Raw genomic sequence first — 19,852 nt, 5'->3', positions numbered from 1 at the left:
CTGCACCGCACCTCCAAACCTCTCTCCAAGGCTGGCAGAACATTGCAGCAGAGTGGACGGGAAGGATGAAAGAGCCGGAGGGTGGGGAGAAGAACAGCGAAGTGCCGTCTTCTGAAATGGCATGACTGATGCACACATCAGCTCAAAGCAGCTGTGATTCCTGCATGAGAGCTGCACAAGAGTAGCCAAATCCCTACGTGGATGGGGGTGGGAGTCCAGAGACCCCACTCCTAGTTAAGGAGCTATTGACAGTTGATGACTGCTAAGAGAGGGAGACCCCCTTTTCTCTGGGGTGTGGTTTCTGGTAGGCTGGCCTTGCCCAGGTGGATAGCCCTATGCTCACTCACACATGATTAGGACTTATTGAGCTCAGAGGAAGAAGAAGAAGGAGGAGGAGAAGAAGGAGGAAGAGGAAGAGGAAGAAGAAGAAGGAGGAGGAGAAGAAGGAGGAAGAAGAAGAGGAAGAAGAAGGAGGAGGAGGAGGAGGAGGAGGAGGAGGAGGAAGAGGAGGAGGAGGACATGAAGTCCTAAGCAGGTTGGTGAGCCCCCAGGGGGATTTGGGGGAGACAGTAGGGATGGATAAAAATCAAAATACATTAAATACGTTTTTGAAATTTTCAAAGACAAAGTAAATGTTTTAAAGAAAGCATCTTGTTGGAGAGATGTGTGGTAGTTTGAATGTAACTAGCCCCCATAATCTCCTAGGGAGTGACTATTAGGAGGGATGATCCTGTTGAAGTGGGCGTGACCTTGTTGGAGGAAGTGCATCACGATGGGGGTAGGCTTTGAGGTGTCCTATGCTCAAGATACTGCCCAGTGTCACAGTCCACTCCCTGTTGCCTTCTGATCAAGATGTAGCCAGCACCATGTCTGCCTGCACAACACCATGCTCCCTGCCATGATGATAATGGACTGAATTTCTGACTGTGAGCCCCCCCTCAAGAGAACCTGCTGCCTCACCCAAGTCCACACTCCCTCCTAGGAACAGCTTATGTTTATACAGGGTTATGTGCCCTTTGCCTTAATTCAAGACAACACCGGACTCATAATGGTGGAAAGCACCGTGGTGTTGGCTGAGGCCTGTGTGGTTGCCTCTCTGAAGTTGACCTTCTCGCTCACTCACGTGACTTCCGTCCTTGCCTTGCAGGTGTTCTGCATTCCCATAAGCCACCTGCACACAAATCTCCACCTCAAGGTTCATTTCCCAGAGAACTCAAAGGAAGACAGTGCACATTTAGAGATGTGAAGATATGCCCAGAGGGTAGGGGTTCGTTATGGTTCACCTCGGGGAAAGGCATGGGGTAAGAGGAGGTGGGGTATGATGTTCCTCTTTTCCACCCTTCCTGAGCTCTTCGATGTTTTTAATATGTGCATGTATTACTTCCATAATTAAACTTTTTATATAAAAATCTTAAAGAATCAGGTCAGTGAGATGATTCAGTGGAAAAAGGAACCTGCCACCAAGCCTCATAACATAAATTCAATCCCCTGGGACCCAGGGAACACTGCGGAGGAGAGGTCAGAGAGAATGTGAGAGTCCACAAATGGGGGTGTGTGCTATGAGATGCTGTGTTCTGGACACAGCATGGCCATTGCACTCATGAGCTTCACTGCAGCCATGGTTACCTGCACAAGACAAAGCCAACAAGGTCAGGCAACATCCCCACAGGCAGCATTAATAAGACTCAGTGTGTTACAGGGGCAAAAACAAGCAGGGAGAGATGTATTGGAGCTGTCTGCAGGGAGTAGAAGGGAGAAATGGAGGTGGACAGGATTGTATGTAGGCATGAAATTATGAAAGAATAAATAAAAGTAATCATTTTGGAGAAGAAGCAAGAGCCAGAGAGTGAGGTAGCAAGGTGGGGAGTGGGTATCCTGACTCAAAAATAAGGTGGAGAGGGACTGAGAAAGAGAATTCAGCATCAACCTCTGGCCTCCACAACACCTCCGCACATGTTCACACACACACACACACACACACACACACACACACAAAAAAAGAATTTTTAAAGGACCTGATACTATTGCTTTTCTAGGACAGGGGATGGGCAAAAAGAATATGCGTAGGAAAATGGGGAGAAAGGCTGTGAAATGCAGTCTTCTGGGGCTGCCACAGCCATGCAGTCAGGACCTTATATTACAGTAGCTGTGACTGCCAGCAATTGATCTGCATATGACTGGGCCTATCAGCAATCATGAATTGGGAAGGTACCTGTGCAGCCCTAAGCCTTCTGGCTGAGCTAAGGGCTGTTGAGGAATTCTGGAAGAGGGACAGTCATTTTCTTCAGTTCTGTACCGACTGAGGTGCAGCGGATTGTTCCAAACCCGCTGCCACACAGATAATCCTGGTTAAACTCAGTAGATATCATAAAAAAATAAAAATAAAAAGGCCAGAGAGATACCTCAACAGATAAAGACCTGAACTGAAACCTGGGACTCCCGTGGTGGAAAGAGAACTGAGTTCCTCAAATTGTCGTCTGACTTCCACACACATTGGGGAATGCATGTGCCCACACATACACACATACAACACATCAATAATGTAAAAATTAATAAAAACATGAATGTATGAAGAAGACTTGCTGAGAAAGGGAAAATAATAATCAGAAGACATGTTATACATGTATGGAATTATTAGAGAACAGATTCAATAAAAACTTTTTTTTCAAAGAAAGAGATCATTGCTTATAACTCAGGAAGTGATTTTGCTAGATTTTAAATAATAATAATAGCAGCTCCCTTAGTGGGTGTAAGGGTAAAGCCTTTAACATGACGTCAGGACATAGGAAGGGAGCTGTGTCGGTAGCTCAGTGTTCAGTACCTGCTTAGCATGTGCAGTGAAAGGCCAGGGGGAGCAGTATAGCAAAATCCTGTCTCAAAGAAAGAAAGAGCAAAGCCTCTCACAGATCTTGTTATTGAGCAGGCTCCATCCTGCTGCTCAAAGCCAAGGACACCGTAAAAGAAGACAGATAGATACTAAGTGTTTCAATGTCTTCCTGCCTCAGCCTATGGGGTCATGCATAAGGAAGACCCCCTTCAGTGTGAAGGTGCATAGGGCACAGGTAAGTGTTTTTCACAGAACTCACAGAATTTTCCAGAGCCCACTTTTTCATCCTGATGGGAAGGCCGTAAGGCCCAGATTTTCCGTCAACCGAGGCAAAGGCCTCTGCTTAGAACATTTCAAACATTTCCAAGTGACGTGAAGCAGGCGGGCCTAGAGGCCCTGCTACACTTCCTGTGTGGGGTTCAGACACCTGCCTCCCCTGTCTACTGGGCGCCTTCTTCAGAAATGGTAAGTCTCTCCTCGTAAAGCGCCCTCCTTTTCATCCTATTATTGCAAACAGCGATCCAGAATCTTTACATGCAGCCAGTACGTTGAAAACTTTTCCGGTTTCCTTTTCAGAAGTAATGAGCTGGCTGTGTCCGCCATATTAGTAGAGCAAGCCTTCTGCGAAGGATGCGGTGGAACGCTTTCTGGAGTGTTCTGGGCCTCAGCCTCCTAGTAGGTGAGTAGGCAAGCATGAAGAAGGGTGGCGCTTTCCCAGGCCATTCCAAGACCCGTAGCCTTGCCTGGTGCAGCTGGTGCTTCATTCACTAAAAGATTCAAGGAACTGCTGGTGATGCTGGTGATGTCGTTAAGGGGGGTGGGGGTGAGGACTGGAGCCCAGGTGCTGAGGAGACCGTTCAGGAGACAGGCAAAGAAAACCGCTTGGGTCGCTCACATCTACTGAGGGAAAAGATCTGTCTGTCTTGAGAATGAACCCATCGAACTATAAACTCTGCAACACTTTTGAACGCAAAGGGAATAGGCAGAGTTAGCTCCGCTTGGTTTTGGGGAGAGGCGATGGGTAGATCTGGGCCCTGCCCAGTTTAGTAGCTTTGAGACAAACCCTTTGTCATTCCCAGTCTTTTGAAAGTGACCAAGAGATTCCAATTAGGTTAGTCCTTTTTCTGAAGCAAGGCGTGGTATAAATTATAAATAGCTGCAAGTACACAGCTATATATATATTATATTGCGGTATAAATAATGCAGGAGTGCAGAGCAGCCATTTGCTAAGTGTGTGCGCTATATAAAGAAAATACTTTACACAGGTTAACCAATTTGGTTCTTACTTCTTCTTTGGAAGAAAAGGGGTACAGGCCCTGACTTACAGAAGTTGTCACTGCAGTATTGAATAATTGTTCAATGTTAAACAGTCAGCAAGTCCTGCAGTTGATCTGGGAAACCCTGTCTACAAGGCCTGTGCTCGGAAGGGTTGCGCTTTGTGAGCCAAAATGGCTCGTGAGAGTTTTCTGTCAAAGAGCTAGAAAACACTGTTGCGGCAGCTGAGCTCCTCTCTGAGAGCCACAGCCATTGTGCCTCCATTTCCTGTTTAGCCTTGGCTTCCTTAAGCTTGAGTACACTCACATCTTCAGTGGGGTGCTGGGTGAGGTGATTGCTGCTTGTGAAACAAGCCTCGTGATGCAGTCTAGGTTGGCTCCTCGTAAACTCAACATTCTTCTGCCTTAGCCTCGAGAGTTCTAGGATTACAAGCTTGTACAATCACCTCTCTCAACATTCCACATTTCTGAAAAGCTTTCACGTTTTTTAATCTGAGACTGGTTCAAAGAATACACTTGAAGTCCCAAGGGGCAAGTCCCAACAGCCAAGACATTTTCTTAGGGGTCTATAGTAAATGGTACTCTCCTTTTAATTAAAACAACAGACAGACATGAAAACACATAAAATTAAAAAAAAAAGAAAGAAAGAAAGAAAAAGAAAAGAGGAGAGCCTCTGCGATGGTTCAGTGGGTAACGGTGCCTTCTACCAAGGCTGACGACCTGGGTTTCATCCCTAGGTTCCACGTGTGAAAGGAGAGAACTAATACTTATAAATTGTCCTCTGATTATCACACATGTAGTTATGTGAACACATACCTATATACAAAATAGGTGTATGTTAACAAATATAATGAAGGGAAGAATAAAGAGGAAAGGGGAAGGTAAGGAGACTATTAAAGACTTAAGCTCCCTAGCACTATGCCTTGCCTGCTATGGGGACAGGAAAGCACCTCACCCTATACAGAAGCTCTTCGTGAACAAAGGGCTCAGGCAGTGCTGGGGAAACTGGTCACTGTCAAGACTCTAGTCAGTACTGAGGGAGGGGACCAGGAGAGCCCGGGTGCACAGGCTCTAGCTGGTGAGTTATCGGGGTTTCAAATATTCCTACCTCTGTCTCAAGCAGAAAACAAATGGAAAATTTGAGCTGTCCAGTTCTCAGGAGCCAGAGACCAAGAGAACCCCAACATCTGTGCCTACCAAGGGCTTGTTTTCCTTCTGAAGTCAGAGTATAGTTTTCAAAATGGAGAGTCTGCTTCAGCCCTTGTTTGTTCTTTCTTGAGCCACCCAGAAAGGAGCCTCACAACTTGATTAACTTCTGCTTGTTAAACACCATGCACTTGTTTCCCTGCTCAGCTTCCCCTGAACTGCCTGGGGACCCCTGCCCAATACCATGCAGTAAACATCCTGTATGGTGCATAGAAACGACTGAGCTGGTGGGTGGAAAGGACTTTAGGTGCCAGTGACAATGAGACAGGAACACTACCTTTTTGTTTAGAATTTTGGGCATTCACAGCATTTACTAACTCTTTTTTTTATTGTTTGTTTTCCAGTTGGCACTTTGCAGGACGGTAAGATATGACTTCTTTCTTTGCTATGAAATCAAGCCAGTGTTCTTGGTTCAGTCATCACACTAAATAATAATGTTCCAGACTGTAACTGAGGGATGGCATATACAACAGTAGACGATGCAATTATAATGGAACTGGAAAGTTCCCATCACCTGATATTTCTCTGTATCTTTTCTGTGTGTAGAGACACGAATATTTACCATTGTGTTGTGATTCCTTGTTCAGTGCAATTACACGCTGAAGAGGTTTATAGGCCTGGCACAACACTACGCTATAGTCTAGGTGAACAGTGGGCACACACTATGCTATAGTCTGGGTGAACAGTGGGCACGACACTACGCTATAGTCTAGGTGAACAGTGGGCACGACACTACGCTATAGTCTAGGTGAACAGTGGGCACACACTACACTATAGTCTAGGTGAACAGTGGGCACGACACTACGCTATAGTCTAGGTGAACAGTGGGCACACACTATGCTATAGTCTAGGTGAACAATGGGCACACACTGTGCTATAGTCTGGGTGAACAGTGGGCACACACTACGCTATAGTCTGGGTGAACAGCGGGCACACACTACGCTATAGTCTGGGTGAACAGTGGGCACACACTATGCTATAGTCTAGGTGAACAGTGGGCACACACTATGCTATAGTCTGGGTGAACAGTGAGCACACACTATGCTATAGTCTAGGTGAACAGCGGGCACACACTACGCTATAGTCTAGGGGAACTGTGGGCACACACTATGCTATAGTCTAGGTGAACAGCGGGCACACACTACACTATAGTCTAGGTGAACAGTGGACACACACTGTACTATAGTCTAGGTGAACAGTGGGCACACACTATGCTATAGTCTAGGTGAACAGTGGGCACACACTGTGCTATAGTCTGAGTGAACAAGCTCTGATCTCTAGGTTGTTGTATATATGTGTACTGTGACATTCATTCAATGACCAAGTCGCTGAAGAATGTTTCTCAGAACTGATTGTATTTAGAGTGCAGTTTTATCAAAGCTTCCCATAGAGATTCCCCAGGCAACAGTAAATAAATTTTTCATCCCCTTTGCCTCATAGATGTGCCCCAGGTTAGGGAAGAAAGAGACTGCAGAGAATGATGAACAACTTAAAACTGTTAAAAAAAAAAGTTTTCAGTAGAGCTGGGAAGGTGGCTCAGTTGGTGAAATATTTGTGTGAGAAGAATGAGGGCCTGAGTTAGATTCCCAAAACACACACTGGAAAAAAAAAAAAAGCAAGCACAATTACGCACTGAGGAGGCCGAGACAGGAGGATCCCTGGGACTAGTCAGCCAGTCTAGCCAAGTCATCGAGCTCCAGGTTCAGTGGGAGACCGTGTCTCAAAAAGCCGTGAGACAGAGAGCTATTGCAGACGGTACCCAACGTCTGCCTCTATACACATGCGTGCTCACACACACACATACACACACATGCACATACACACATGCATGCATAAGCACACGTACAGGAACACTAACATACACATACACATAAAAAAGTTAAAAGTACCAATGGTTTTCATTCTTCTGCTTTTCCTGTTTGATATGAGGTTAGGAGAAGATGTGAGGTTGGCCAGATGCGTGTCTAGGGTGAGCCTGGTTGGGGTGGCATTGGGATGCACACCCACAATCATAATCTATGTGTGCACTAGCCTGAACTTTACTTTCTCAGTCAGAGCAGTTAGATCAAGACTGTCCCAATCTTGGAAGCTTCTCTGTTCAGTCAGCGCCTCCAAACGGAGAGAAGCAACGGTGTATTCAAAGCAGGCTCCTTCCCCTTCAATGTATAACCAGTGTCCACAGCAGCTATTTTGTGCATAGCTAAGAGATACAGGCTGTAGAACGTAAGACTCCAAACAGCTTGTCACATACAGCCAAAGAAACTTCAAGACGTGTTGTGCTGAGACTGAGGGGAGGGTCCTCGCCCACGGGAGCAGGGATGGATCTCAGCCACAGATAAGAATGTAACTGACAGCTCATGTTGCTTCCCTTTCAGATAACGAGGACATTGGTAAGAGGATTCGCTCTTCTCCGTCTCTTCTCAGCTGGGGAACAAACTAATCAGACGACAGACGCCATGGGAGCAAGAGCACAGTGGGAACCAGAGCTAGCGGAGGGAGACAGGGGCATCTGTCTGAGATGTGCCGGGTTTGGCCACTAGCTTCCATGTCTGGCTAGAGCTATGCATGCATACATCCCTGAGCATACTGCTAGGAAAGGCACACACGTGGCTGTGGGTCAGGCAGCCTCTCCGTCTGCTTTTGTGTGAATTCTAAGTTCTTTGAAGGCAGAGACGGAATTTCATTTGCTTGTCCTTGGTGTCTGGCCCATAGTGGGTGCTCAATGAAGTATTTGCATGAATAAATGAGCAGAATATTAATATTTTGCTGGTTCTTTGTCCTCAAGAAGCCAGTTGTCTTAAGAGAAGCAAATGTTTGATGCTATAGTGTGTGTGCTGCATGCAATGGGTAGGTGCGGAGAAAAGTGAAGTATGAGAAAGAATGGCAAACTCTGCAAAGAGTAGCTGAGGGGGGGCTCGGGTGGGGGCGTCTTGAGCCGAGTTGAAAAGGCTTCACTTATACTTTACGGTCAGAGGATGCTTGAGGCAGAGAAGACAAAAATCTAACCCTGAGACTTGACAGCCTTATTTGAATCCTGATTCAATTTTCTACTTGGGTGTTAATGAATAACTTTTTTGTTGGGCGGGGGGTTTCGAGACAGGGTTTCTCTGCAGCTTTGGAGCCTGTTCTGGAACTAGCTCTTGTAGACTAGGCTGGCCTCGAATTTACAGAGATCCACCTGCCTCTGCCTCCCGAGTGCTGGGATTAAAGCTGTGTGCCACCACCGCCCGGCAATGGATAAATTCTTAATATCTGTGCCATTTGACCATTGTGTGTAAAGTGGAAACAACTTGTAACATTGATGTGAGGATTTATTAAGACACTCACAACAGTACCTGCCAGACAGAAGATCTGTCAGTAGATGGCACTTAACTAGTCCATATTATACATATATTACAGAGAGCAAACTTTGAGGGGAGGTCAGAGAGAGATGGTTCAACAGTTAAGACCACTGGCTGCTCTTTCAGAGGACCAAAGTTCAGTTCCCAGTCTACAGTTTCAGGGCATCTGGCCCCCTCTTCTGTAAGCACCCACATACATGTGTGCATACTAACAAGGAAACATATGTATATACATACACATAAAGTTTCTTTTAAATTATTTTAAAAGGGATTAAATGAGTATGGTGGCACATGACTCCAGCACTCTGGAGGCAGAGGCAGATGGAGCTCTGTGAGTTGGAAGCCAGCCTATTCTACATAGCAAGTTCCTGGTCAGCCAAGGCTACGTACACAGTGAGACCCTGTCTCAGGGAGAGAGGGGTTGGGGAGATACATATCTTAGAAGTTAAGCACAGACAGACTGGTTAGTACTTGAATAGAAGAATAAATGTTAAAGTTTGTTGTGCATATATGTGCTAGCTGTTGCCCTAAATAAGGGGGGAGGAGTGAAAACTTAGAAATAATCTAATTAATGAGAGAGAAGCAATTTATAGGAAACTCAATTTCTTAACCATTGTGAAATGCCATGAATGTGTTTTAAAAAAATGGATGTGTACAAACTGTCTGTCAACACGACTGCTCCTAAACATGGACTTTCTGGCCCTTGCAAATCAACACTCTGATGTTGAATTTGGACCAATAAGGTTGTAAGCAATTTTTCAGAAAAACCTCCTAAACATAGAATAATGTCTGTTTACTTTTAGCCTATCTTATTTATGATTTCTGATTCACATAAACTTTCCAGGAAACATCAATGGTAAAAATTATTAAGTCGAAGTCATCCTCTGTTGCGGTTATACCCAGCTCCCAGCTGCTGGCTGGCAGAGCAGGCTGTGTGAAGTCCCAGGCAGAAGGCTGTGGCGTGGCTGAGTCAGAGCTCGGCTGTTTTCCATGGAAGCAGGATCCCAGGAAGGAAGGAGGAAAGAAAGCCGCATTTCTCATGAGCATCTGCTCTGTGCATCCGCTTTCACCTTCAGGATTCTTTTGAGTCTCTCAAATGCCCTCTGCAGTGGCCATTTTGTCTCCATTTCCATGATGAAGGGACTTGAGACTGGAAGCCATGGTGCAGGCTTGCAATCCCAGCCCTCGAAAGACTGGAGCAAGAAGGCTGAGAATGTGAGGCCAGACCAGGTGACATAGCAAGACTTTGTCTTAAATAATAAAGACTTCAAACAAAGAAAAAGAAAGAACTGAAGCTCAGAGACGTTAAGCGCCTTGCTCCTCCTCACACAGCCTCGGCATTCATGCCTTTCCCCAGGAACGTGCTGTGTCTGAGAAAATGCCACCACCATTTTCTCTCTTCCAGTTTAGATTCTGTCATGTCAGGGCTGTGGCATATCTCAAAAGTGTCCAGGATCCAGCCACGAGTCTTCCAGAAGGACCACTGCCATCCCGCCTCTTAGGACAGTGATGCCTGTTTTAATTTTTCTGAATTATAGTGGTTTTTATGAGTGAATTTCTGTTGTCTGTATCTGTAGCTCCTCCTCCAACCAAATAAGGGAGAGTTCATTATGCTCAGAGATAGTGTAAAGCCAAGTCGCTCTTTACAGAAAGAACCATCCTCTTAATCGGTGCAGAGTTCCTTGGGCCATTCAGAGGCAATGTGGAGGAAGTATATTGAGTAAGACCTTTGATCTCGATTGCAAGCAGCTTCATTAGCTTTAAGGGAAAACATCAGAGGCTGGGGATGTGGCTCAGTTGGCAGAGTGCCTGCCTGCCATGCACAGAGTCCTGGGTTCAAGCCCCAGCACCACACCAACGGGACACGATGGTGTGTACCTAGAATCGCAGAGCTCAGGAGTTAAAGGCAGGAGGATCAGAGGTCGACGATCATCTTTGGCTTCATAAAAAATATGAGACCAGCTTTGACTGCATGAGACTTGTCTCAAACAAAAAGAGAAAAACTATGGGAAATATATGAATTTCAAGAATCAGTGATTCCAATGCACGGTGGTCTTTATCTCTAAGATCCGGTGACAGCTATCTGGAAGAAGATGATTCTGGCTAAATGAGGAACAGCCTGAGAGTTCTCTGTCTTCCAACTAACGCTCTAATTTCCATAGCTCTGGCTTGGGAGCACAAGCTCCTGTATTTTGAATCTGGATTATGCCTGAGCATATTTTGGGAGTTTACTCCAGACCTCACCTCTGGGGTGTTGGTACCTACTCCCTCTAGAAAAATATTTACGTCAATTGGAAGTGTAAACCAGGATTGTTTTCTTACTGTTCTTTTCTTTTCTCATTTGCAGGCACTGATGCACAGAAACGTGAGTCTACAGTACTTACTTTATTTATGTCCTGCCAGATGAGGGGATGGGTGGAGGGAAAGAGACAGACTGAGGGAGATCAGCCCCAAGAACTGAGAGCCCCCTGTTACATTCCCAACATCTATTTTAGAAAGATATCAAATGAGGATTTTTGTGGACTTTTCTACACTTCTACCTTCCCCTTTCCAACTCCCTATGTGACTTTCTACTCTCTAAAGCCACCTTCCAGAAGGTTCTCTACCCACCCCATCTGTACACACATCCCCTCTCCCAATTTTTCTAGTCAGGATACCTCCCTCTGCCAAGCAAATCTCAACCCCAGTGACAAAAAAAATCTCCTGTACCTGTCTGCCTCTTAAGAACCATTTGCCATTTGTGAAATTTTTATGGATTTCCCCTCCAAACTCCTTCCCTTTTCTCTTTTTCCTCAGATTATAAAGTTTCCATCTCAGGAACCAGGATCGAACTGACATGCCCTATAGATGGTGAAGCCGTAAAATGGGAAAAAGATGACAAAGAATTGTCTGGAGAGATTGAAAAACAACTGATACTAAGTGATTTTTCGGAAGTTGAGGACAGCGGCTACTACACCTGCTACACGGACCCCAAAAAGAAGAACGAGTACCTCTACCTGAAAGCAAGAGGTAACTCAGGTTCCTCCCCAAACAGCTTTCTTGAGAATCCCCCAAGCCAGCCACAGTCCCTGTCATCTCAAAGCTCCTCCTGCACTCTGTCCCTGGCTCCCTGGGACCACACAGTACCAGCATTTTCTGAAAAACAGATTAACAGTGGCCTGGGATTCTTGGGTCACTTCAGTTGGTACTAGGCGTAAAATAGCGAGTTCCCCCAGAGGCAGGCTTGGGTCACTTGCCTTGTGACATACTCAGAATCAAGACTGACCAGCATCAGAGATACATTTCATCAGGAGGATGTGCAGAGAGACTCAGCGCCACTGCCTGAAAGTCTAACCAAGGTATCACAATAGACGATAGGAAGTGCTGCCTTTACCAAGCTGTATTTGGTTTGGAGTTTGTTTTTGTTGTTGTTTTGCTTGTTTGTTTTTGTTTTTATTTTTGTTTTTCCAGGACAGGGTTTCTCTGTGTTGCCCTGGCAGTCCTGGAACTCACCCTGTAGACTAGGATGGCCTTTTACTCAGATCCACCTGCCTCTACCTCACGAGTGCTGGGGTTAAAGGCGTGTGCAATCACTACCCGGCTAAGTACTGTATTTGTGATCCCTACACATGCCTCAGTTATTCAAGGGCCTGGGGCACACTAGGCAAGCCCTGTACCACTGAACTCCACCCCCAAGGTTTATACCACGGGATCCTTTCCTGCCATCCCCACATCAACCATATAGCTTAAGCACATGTTTTATTCCTAATTAGATGATGAGAAAACAGAATGGGCTGAAAATCCCCACACTAATGAGTGTTGGAGACTGTTTGACTCAGAGCCTCCGACCATAATCACCCATATTGCTTGTCATTCTCGCTGGATGCTATCGCAGGGCAGGGCTCTGGTTAGTGCTGGCAGGCGTGCAGGTGTTGAAGGAAGACTTGTCTTCATTTGTTTCTTCCTCTTCTCCCACGTCCTGGTGTTTTCCTTTTTGGGTCACTTCTCTCCCTCCCCCGGCCCCTGCCCCTGCCCCTGCAGTGTGTGAGAACTGTGTGGAGGTGGACCTGACAGCAGTGGCCATAATCATCGTCGTTGACATCTGCATCACTCTGGGCTTGCTGATGGTGGTTTATTACTGGAGCAAGAATAGAAAGGCCAAGGCCAAGCCCGTGACCCGAAGAACCGGTGCTGGTGGCAGGCCCAGAGGTAAAAGCATAGAGCTGGGTCAGGGGAGATTTGGCCCGGGCCGGGATGGGCAGCAACTGTACAGCCGATTCCAAGCAGCTTCTGTAGCACGTTCTCTGTGATACCAAGACCCCTACAGACAGGGCTTCCCGTTCAAGGTCATTCCTCTCCTCCCACCCTAAAAAACCTCTGAAAACCAGTGCTGACCAACAAGGCAGTGGGCTTCCTCAGATGCCTGGCAGTGCCCTGCAGAAAGCAGCTTCGATCCCCAAGCAGAGAGATCTCAGGATGTTAGTTCCCACCTCGTCCCCTTCCTTCCGCCTGAAGAGAGAATGGGAGGACCCGAGCTGGAGCAAAATCACAAGTGATGAGAACAGAGTGGGAGGCCTCAGGGATGGGGCAAAGGAAAGAAAAGAGGACGGAAAAGGAAGATTAGAAGAAAGGACAGAGGGGACCCGCCCTCCCTTGGGCTGGATCCCTAGCTACCATCTTCACTGCAAGACTGGTGTTCAGCACGGAAACAATACATTCCTTCTTTTTCTGCAGGGCAAAACAAGGAGCGGCCACCACCTGTTCCCAACCCAGACTATGAGGTAATGGGATACAGTGGGCGGGAAGTTGGAGGGGGCTCCTTCTAGAGAGACGTCCAGCTGGGACGGTCCATCTTATCTGCAAGACACTTCAAGCTGCTCACCCAGGGCTGCCCTGTGCTTTCTCTGCCTTCTTCATGTAATACAGGACTATCTCCAAGGCTGTTTGGCTTCTACAACCATGTAGAGGCAGGGGACTAGAGGAAGGGAGACATCTCTCTTTCTCTCGCTTGTTGGTTGTCTGAGATTCGGCCGTGGAGGATGACACCTACGCAAATGCTAACCTAATAGATGAGAATGGTGTTCTGGCAGATACCAGTGCTGTCAACCGGTCATTAAAATAGGGTGCTGCTTGATGAGCAAACAGCCCCTAGTTTCCCTCCATTGTGCACACTCACACACACACACATGCACATATACACACCATATACACATGTACACATGACACACACCACACACACATGCACGCACGCACACACACACACCACATGCATGCACAGTCAGGCACTATAGCTCTTCCCCACCAGGCCACCATCTGACTTCGCAAGCGAAGAGTTAATTAATACCTGGTGCCAGGACTGCCTTCTTTCTGACCGTGCACTAGCAATTGCTAAAATTTTTGTCTATCACACTGGACAAATTGAACAAAAGTTGAGCACCAGAAATGGGGTATTTAGTGTTCCCTCAGGAGCTCCAGTTAAGCTTGACAAAAGTGATAGAGGCGAGTTTTCACAATCTCCCTTGCTGGGTAGGAGGCTTCCAGAAGGAGGTGGCTGGCTCAAATCTGTACCAAGTTACAACTAGACTCCCCTGACTCCAAGCCCAGAGGTCTTACCCTGCAGGCAGCCTACACCCCAGTGCTTCTTCCTCTGTATCTCCTTCCTCCCGCCCTCCTAACCACCGCTCCTGTTCCACCCTTAGCCCATCCGCAAAGGCCAACGGGACGTGTATTCTGGCCTGAATCAGAGAGCAGTCTGACAGAAAGAAGGGACACTGCCTTCCATGGACCCAGATCCAGCCCTCTAAGCACCCTGCTATTTCCTGTTCTCTGGACAAATTGTGGACCCCACAGAATTGTTCTTCAGCCATCTGGTGAACACGTCCTGGAACCTTGCCTCTGCTTCCTCTCCTGCCTCCTCTGCTAGTATTTAGTACTGGGACGTTGCTGCCTCGATATCCTCTGAAGCATCATGGATGATCAAACCCTCAGCCAGCCATCTTGTCGGGATGCTTATTCCAGCCCCTCAGTCCCTGCCAGCTCCTTCCTTTTGCACAGATGTTAACTTTGCCGCCAGTCCCCTCCTTTCCTTGCATATAAATTGGCCCTCTTCCCCAGCCCTTCCCTATAGCTTTCTGTATTTCCAACTCTGTGTTTTACACCCTTCTCTGGGAATGGACTGGGTGATCTTTGGCAGAGGTCCTACCCCAGCAAGTGCTGCGAGCCCCTTTCCAGGTTTTATCCTAACTCTTTGGATAGTCATCTGCATCTCTGTGAATATATCAGGATCCTCTCCGCTAATGGCAAAGCAATAAAGTGTGTTGACTAGAGAAGTTACTGTCCCTTTTTTCTGGAAGGTCCTAAGAAGCAGCCTGTGTCCTAAGGCAATTCAGTCTCTCCCCAGGGACTCTACAGTGCTTGCCTATTAGAGAGGGTGGGCACTCGCTGCCCTCCACATGCATCAAATTATTAAAGGTGTCGAGAGTGATGGGGAGGGGGTGTTACTGATGGAGTGGTTGGTCCATAAAATGAATAAGACGGGGGGGAGGGGGCTGAAAGGTCGGTGGAGGTACCAGAAAAGAAAGGAGGGTGCAGAGGGAGTTGGAGCTGAGAGGAGCGCTTCCACCAGCTGTCAGGAAACACTGCTGAACCGAGCAGAGGGAACACAGGCAGCTCTCAGCTCTCAGCTGCCTCCTGCCCTGGACAGCTGAGAAGCTGCCTGAAGCCCCAGACAATGGTTAAGCAGCAGGATGTGGGCTCCGCTGGGAGTGAGGGTGAGAGAGGCGCAGTGGCAGCCAGAGAGCAGACATTGGAGGCCAGTGGGGAGAGGGTTTGGTTCTCAGTCTCCCGTACACTCTGCTTGCAGGAGAGCGGAATTCAGAACCCAAACAAGCTGCCCTAAACCAGCTCAGACCAGAAGGCTCACTTCTCTCCCTTTCTGCCATTAGACACATCCATGCAACTTCAGGACTCTTCTTAAACGACATCTGGCTTCTGAGACGGGCTGCTCTCCGCATGCGGTTCTCGCTCAGCCTCAGACTTGTTCGTAGACAGCCACTGTTTGTTGCTCTCCACTGATGTGTCACTTTTTCTCTCTAGGCCTTGGTGATTTTGTCCATCACCAATGGCTAAAAGGCAGGCTGGCTGGCAGGGAGGAGATTTTGTTCCACATATATTTGATTGTGTCCAGCCATAGACATTCATAGCTCGGCATGGCAAAAGCGTTAACGGTTGGTGTTCGCTGAGTATTTACTATGCTCCAGAAATTGTTATTAGCCCTGTGTGTGTTCTCTCACTTCATCTTCATAGAGACTTCACAAGATAGATGTTTTCATCTTCCATCCGTAGCGGGTTCAAAGAAGTTAAGTCATTTGTCCTCAAACTCACAGAGATCCTCGTACCTCTGCCTCCTGAGTGTTGAGATTCAAAGTATACACTGCCAGCTGGGTGGTGGTGGTGCACGCCTTTAATCCCAGCCCTCTGGATCTCGGAGTGAGTTCCAGGATAGCCAGGACTACACAGAGAAACCTTATCTTGCCAAACAAAAACAAACAGAAAAAGTGTGCACTGCTGTGCCTGCTTCTAACGCCAGCACGCTGACACCTACCCACTATGACTATGACCAGAAGCAATGCTCTTTCTCCTGGGAGGAGCTGGAGGTGGAGCTGAAACCCAAAGTCCGCTTTATACCTGGGGTGGAAGCAAAGGTTTTGTCTACAGGATGAAGGCAGATGCTGCGTCAAGGAAGACAGTAGATGTCGGTGTGGATCACAGCGCTTGCTCCATTGAACAACAGCTTATTCTAGAGCCTGCACAATGGCTCAGCAGGTAAAGGTGCTTGCCACCAAGCCTGAAGTCCTGAGTTTGCTCCCCAGAACCTAGATGGTAGAAGGAGAAAATCAACTTATATAAAACTGCCCTCTGACAGGTGGGAAAAAAAATCACTACCACAAATTTTGAGCCAAATTTGAAGCAAGTTTATCCTCATCCCAAACTGACATCCTGACAGAACCAGACGTCACAGAATATTCCTATGACCTACCTGGGGAGGCCTCTGGAGATGCTTGCTGCTTTTCTTAGCATGGCAGTTCACGCTGAGAGGTTGAGAAACCAAAAGCACACCTCGGAGCCCTGGACTGTCTCAAAGTGCTCACTTCCTGAGGTGGCTCTTCAGCCCTGGAGTCCCAAAATAAAGGTTCAGCTTTAGAATTGGGATGGGTGGTCTGATCTCACCGGGGCCAGGCCCATACTTGGGATTATAGAGTACAGTCCCAAATTACACTAGGAGTTTATAAAGGCCAAACCCACAAGACTACATGCTTTCCATCTTCATCCAATCAAAGGCAAGAGTACATCCTAACATACTTCCTCTTTATGTATGATCAAGCACATGATGTGCAGTTGGACAGCCATGCTTGTTAACAGAGGCAAAAACACAGGACTTGTTATCTTACATGAACAACAGCCCCCAATGTTCCAGAAAGTCATCTGTCCTTGGGCAAGTGGAACTTAGAGGTTAGGGGCATTTTTGTTTTACAGATCTCTTAAGCAGAGTAATTTAAACTTAAAACCTAACGTTAACCCTCGCATGGCCTCCACATGTGTACCATGAAGTGCGCACACACACACACACACACACACACACACACACAAAATTTCTTAAAATGAAAGTAAAGAAAGGGAGGGGCCTGGAAAGAGGGCTCCGTGGTGAAGAGAACATGCTGCTCTATCATGGTATCTGCATCCTATCCCAGCATCCACGTGCGGCCTCTCACAACCGACTGTCACTTGCTCCAAAAGATTTGAAACCCCCTTCTGCTTCCTTGGGCACCTACACACATGCAGCATACAAAGCCGCTTCCAGGGCCCTGAACAAACGGTGGACACTATTGGGTTGACTGCCCTACTTAGCCTAGGTCAAGGTAAGCCAATTTTCCCAGGTTCCTCATCACAGGAAACTCTTTCAGACCTCTTTCAAAATGAAAAAAAATAAAAATAAAAAAGAAATCACTTATCCTGAGCCAAATATGAGTGCCTCATTCCAGAACACTGATCCAGGTTGCCCTTCATGCCATGGTTCCACTCTGGAAACTATGTGTGGGTGGGTGTACTCACACGTGACTTGAAGGCCAGAGCAGGACAAGTGTCTTTCTCTCTCACCCACCACCTAATTGCCTTAAGAGAGGATGGCCAGACAGCTCTTGAGGTCCAATGTCTCTGTCATAGCCATTCTCAGCTTTTCAAACCGCTGCTGGGGATTTGAACTCAGGTTCTCATGCTTGCTTTGCAAGCTTTCTTAACCACCAAACTATCTTTCCAACCCCCAGCCGTCATTATTTCTTTGTAGTCACCAAACAAAATAAAGTCATAAATGAGTGTGTTTACCAAATGCATTGGTGGGAACAGCAGGTAGGCAAGCTACAACAAAGGAATGGCTAGATTTCAGACCCAATCTGATGACATTCTTAGCTTTGGGGTTGGAGGAAGTTATTGGGCTGTTGATGGCCCAAGAAAACTGAGCTGCTAATTCTGCAACATTCCAGCTCCCCACAGTCACAGGGCACACATTGGTCTGCACAGTCTTCAACACAGATAGGCCTTCTTCAGGGAATGCCACTTCCCAAGGCTCGCAGGCTGGAGATGAAGCGGGATTCAGAGGACAGGAAGAATGCACCTTACTTTATGGGTGGGGAGCAGAGAACTGCAGGTGCAACATGTAGGTGGGACAGTGGGAAGGAGGATTCGGGCTACAGGAAAGTCAAGAAGAGAGTGAGTAACAGGAATTGAATTTGCCCTCCTGTCTGGGGCATTAAAACATGAGACAGTAATATGTAAGAAGCTGGGCCGGTTGTGGTGGAGCACACTGGTAGGATTTGCTGAAGGAAATGAAGGCAGGAGGATCACGAGTTCAAGACCAGCCACATTTTAAAAAAAAATGTTGAGCAGTGGAGGCTCACGCTTTTAATCCCAGCACTCAGGAGGCAGAGGCAGGCAGATCTTTGTGAGTTTGAAGCCAGTCTGGTCTACAAAGTGAGTTTCAGGACAACCAGGGCTGCACAGAGAAACCCTGTCTCTAAAAAAAAAAAAAAAAAAAACTTAAAAAAAAAAAACTTAAAAAAAAAAGTTGGACAGTAGGCAACAATAGATGGTGTCCCTGAGATAGAAAACAAAGTGGACCTCGAGAAAGAGCTTCCCTGCCGTGGCACAGGAAGGGAGAACCAAGGCAGAGTCCAGAGATCTCTGTGAAGCAAGCAGGCAGAAACAGAGGGCAAGGCTTGTAGTGTTTTAGGAGAGCATAAGGGTCTAACGATCTGAGGAGGAGCTCCTCCCATCTTCAGCTAAAGACTGAGCAACACACAGAGAACACTCCAGTTACTTGGAAGGATCTGGAGGAAGCCTTGTGGCCACCAGAGCTGGAAATAGTTGCTACAGTTTCATAGTACAAGGCACTGGGAAGAGCTGGAGGCTCCATGGCAGAAGAGGCAAACAATCACGGAAGCCTGTTGGGTGAATGCACCAATCCCATTGGGGAGGGTTCTGTCCTCAGCATCTAAGCTTCTTACAAAGGTTCCATCTGCTGATACCATCAGCATCTGAGTTGGGGAAAACAAAGATGAGATAGGCTGGGTGTGGCTATACACTCCAATAATCTCAACACTTGGGAGCAAGAAGCAGGAGGATTGCTGCAAGTTTAAGGCCAGCCTGCACCATGGGCAGGGTCCAAGTCAGCCACAGACATATAAAGAGAGCTTGTCTCGAAAAATGAATTACTGGGAGAGGGCACAAATATGCAAGCCCTTAACAGTATGACAACTTTAAGGTCAATAAATTTCACAGCTGAAATTAAATTGATACATTCCTTGAATAATAAAGAAGATATTTCAGGGCTTCTTACATTGTTTTTCTACTCAAAACCCCTTTTTGATTAAGAATTTTTTACATAACCCTGGGTAAATAGGTATATAAAATTGGTATACAAATAAAATATTTACCAACAATAAATAATAAACATTTTTATTTTAAAACATGTTTTGGGAACCAGCAGGATGGCTTAATTTGTAAAGTGGTGTACTGTCAAGTCTGAAGACAGATTCCCCCAGAAACTCACGTGTGGAAGGAAAGAACTAACTCCTGAGAGCTGTCCTCTGACCTCCACATGGGCATGCAGCACATGCAAATATTTTTTTAATTACAAAATTAAAACAATTCTTTGATATATGTGTGTGTTT

General features: G+C 46.7%; 1 protein-coding gene across 3 annotated transcripts; it reads left to right on the top strand.

Moving 5' to 3' along the window:
* The first annotated feature begins 3,040 nt into the window (after positions 1-3,040).
* On the top strand, positions 3,041-14,956 carry Cd3e (CD3 epsilon subunit of T-cell receptor complex). 3 transcript variants are annotated; one of them, XM_085688667.2, is made up of 9 exons: positions 3,041-3,062; positions 3,404-3,506; positions 5,652-5,669; positions 7,683-7,697; positions 10,996-11,013; positions 11,445-11,657; positions 12,669-12,836; positions 13,362-13,408; positions 14,327-14,956. In XM_085688667.2, exons 2-9 carry the CDS (start codon positions 3,458-3,460, stop codon positions 14,381-14,383), a joined length of 585 nt encoding a protein of 194 aa, XP_085544793.2. In that variant the 5' UTR covers positions 3,041-3,062; positions 3,404-3,457; the 3' UTR covers positions 14,384-14,956. The 3 variants fall into 3 exon arrangements, with proteins under 3 accessions (XP_085544793.2, XP_048273154.2, XP_087761730.1); XM_048417197.3 differs by lacking the exon at positions 3,041-3,062 and adding an exon at positions 3,138-3,292; XM_087905604.1 differs by lacking the exon at positions 3,041-3,062 and adding an exon at positions 3,155-3,292 and having other exon boundaries at positions 3,407-3,506.
* Positions 14,957-19,852: the final 4,896 nt, after the last annotated feature.

This window comes from Myodes glareolus, chromosome 4 (genome assembly GCF_982192425.1).
Source record: "Myodes glareolus chromosome 4, mMyoGla1.1, whole genome shotgun sequence".
Taxonomy (NCBI): domain Eukaryota; kingdom Metazoa; phylum Chordata; class Mammalia; order Rodentia; family Cricetidae; genus Myodes; species Myodes glareolus.
Note: the sequence above shows the minus strand (reverse complement) of the source record. Positions and strands in the feature narration are given on the sequence as shown.

Coding starts and splice junctions, on each gene's coding strand:
- Cd3e (XM_085688667.2), top strand. CDS start 3,458: ATGCGGTGGAACGCTTTCTGGAGTGTTCTGGGCCTCAGCCTCCTAGTA. Junction 11,658..12,668: donor CCTCTACCTGAAAGCAAGAG/GTAACTCAGGTT, acceptor CTGCCCCTGCAG/TGTGTGAGAACTGTGTGGAG. Junction 13,409..14,326: donor TTCCCAACCCAGACTATGAG/GTAATGGGATAC, acceptor TTCCACCCTTAG/CCCATCCGCAAAGGCCAACG.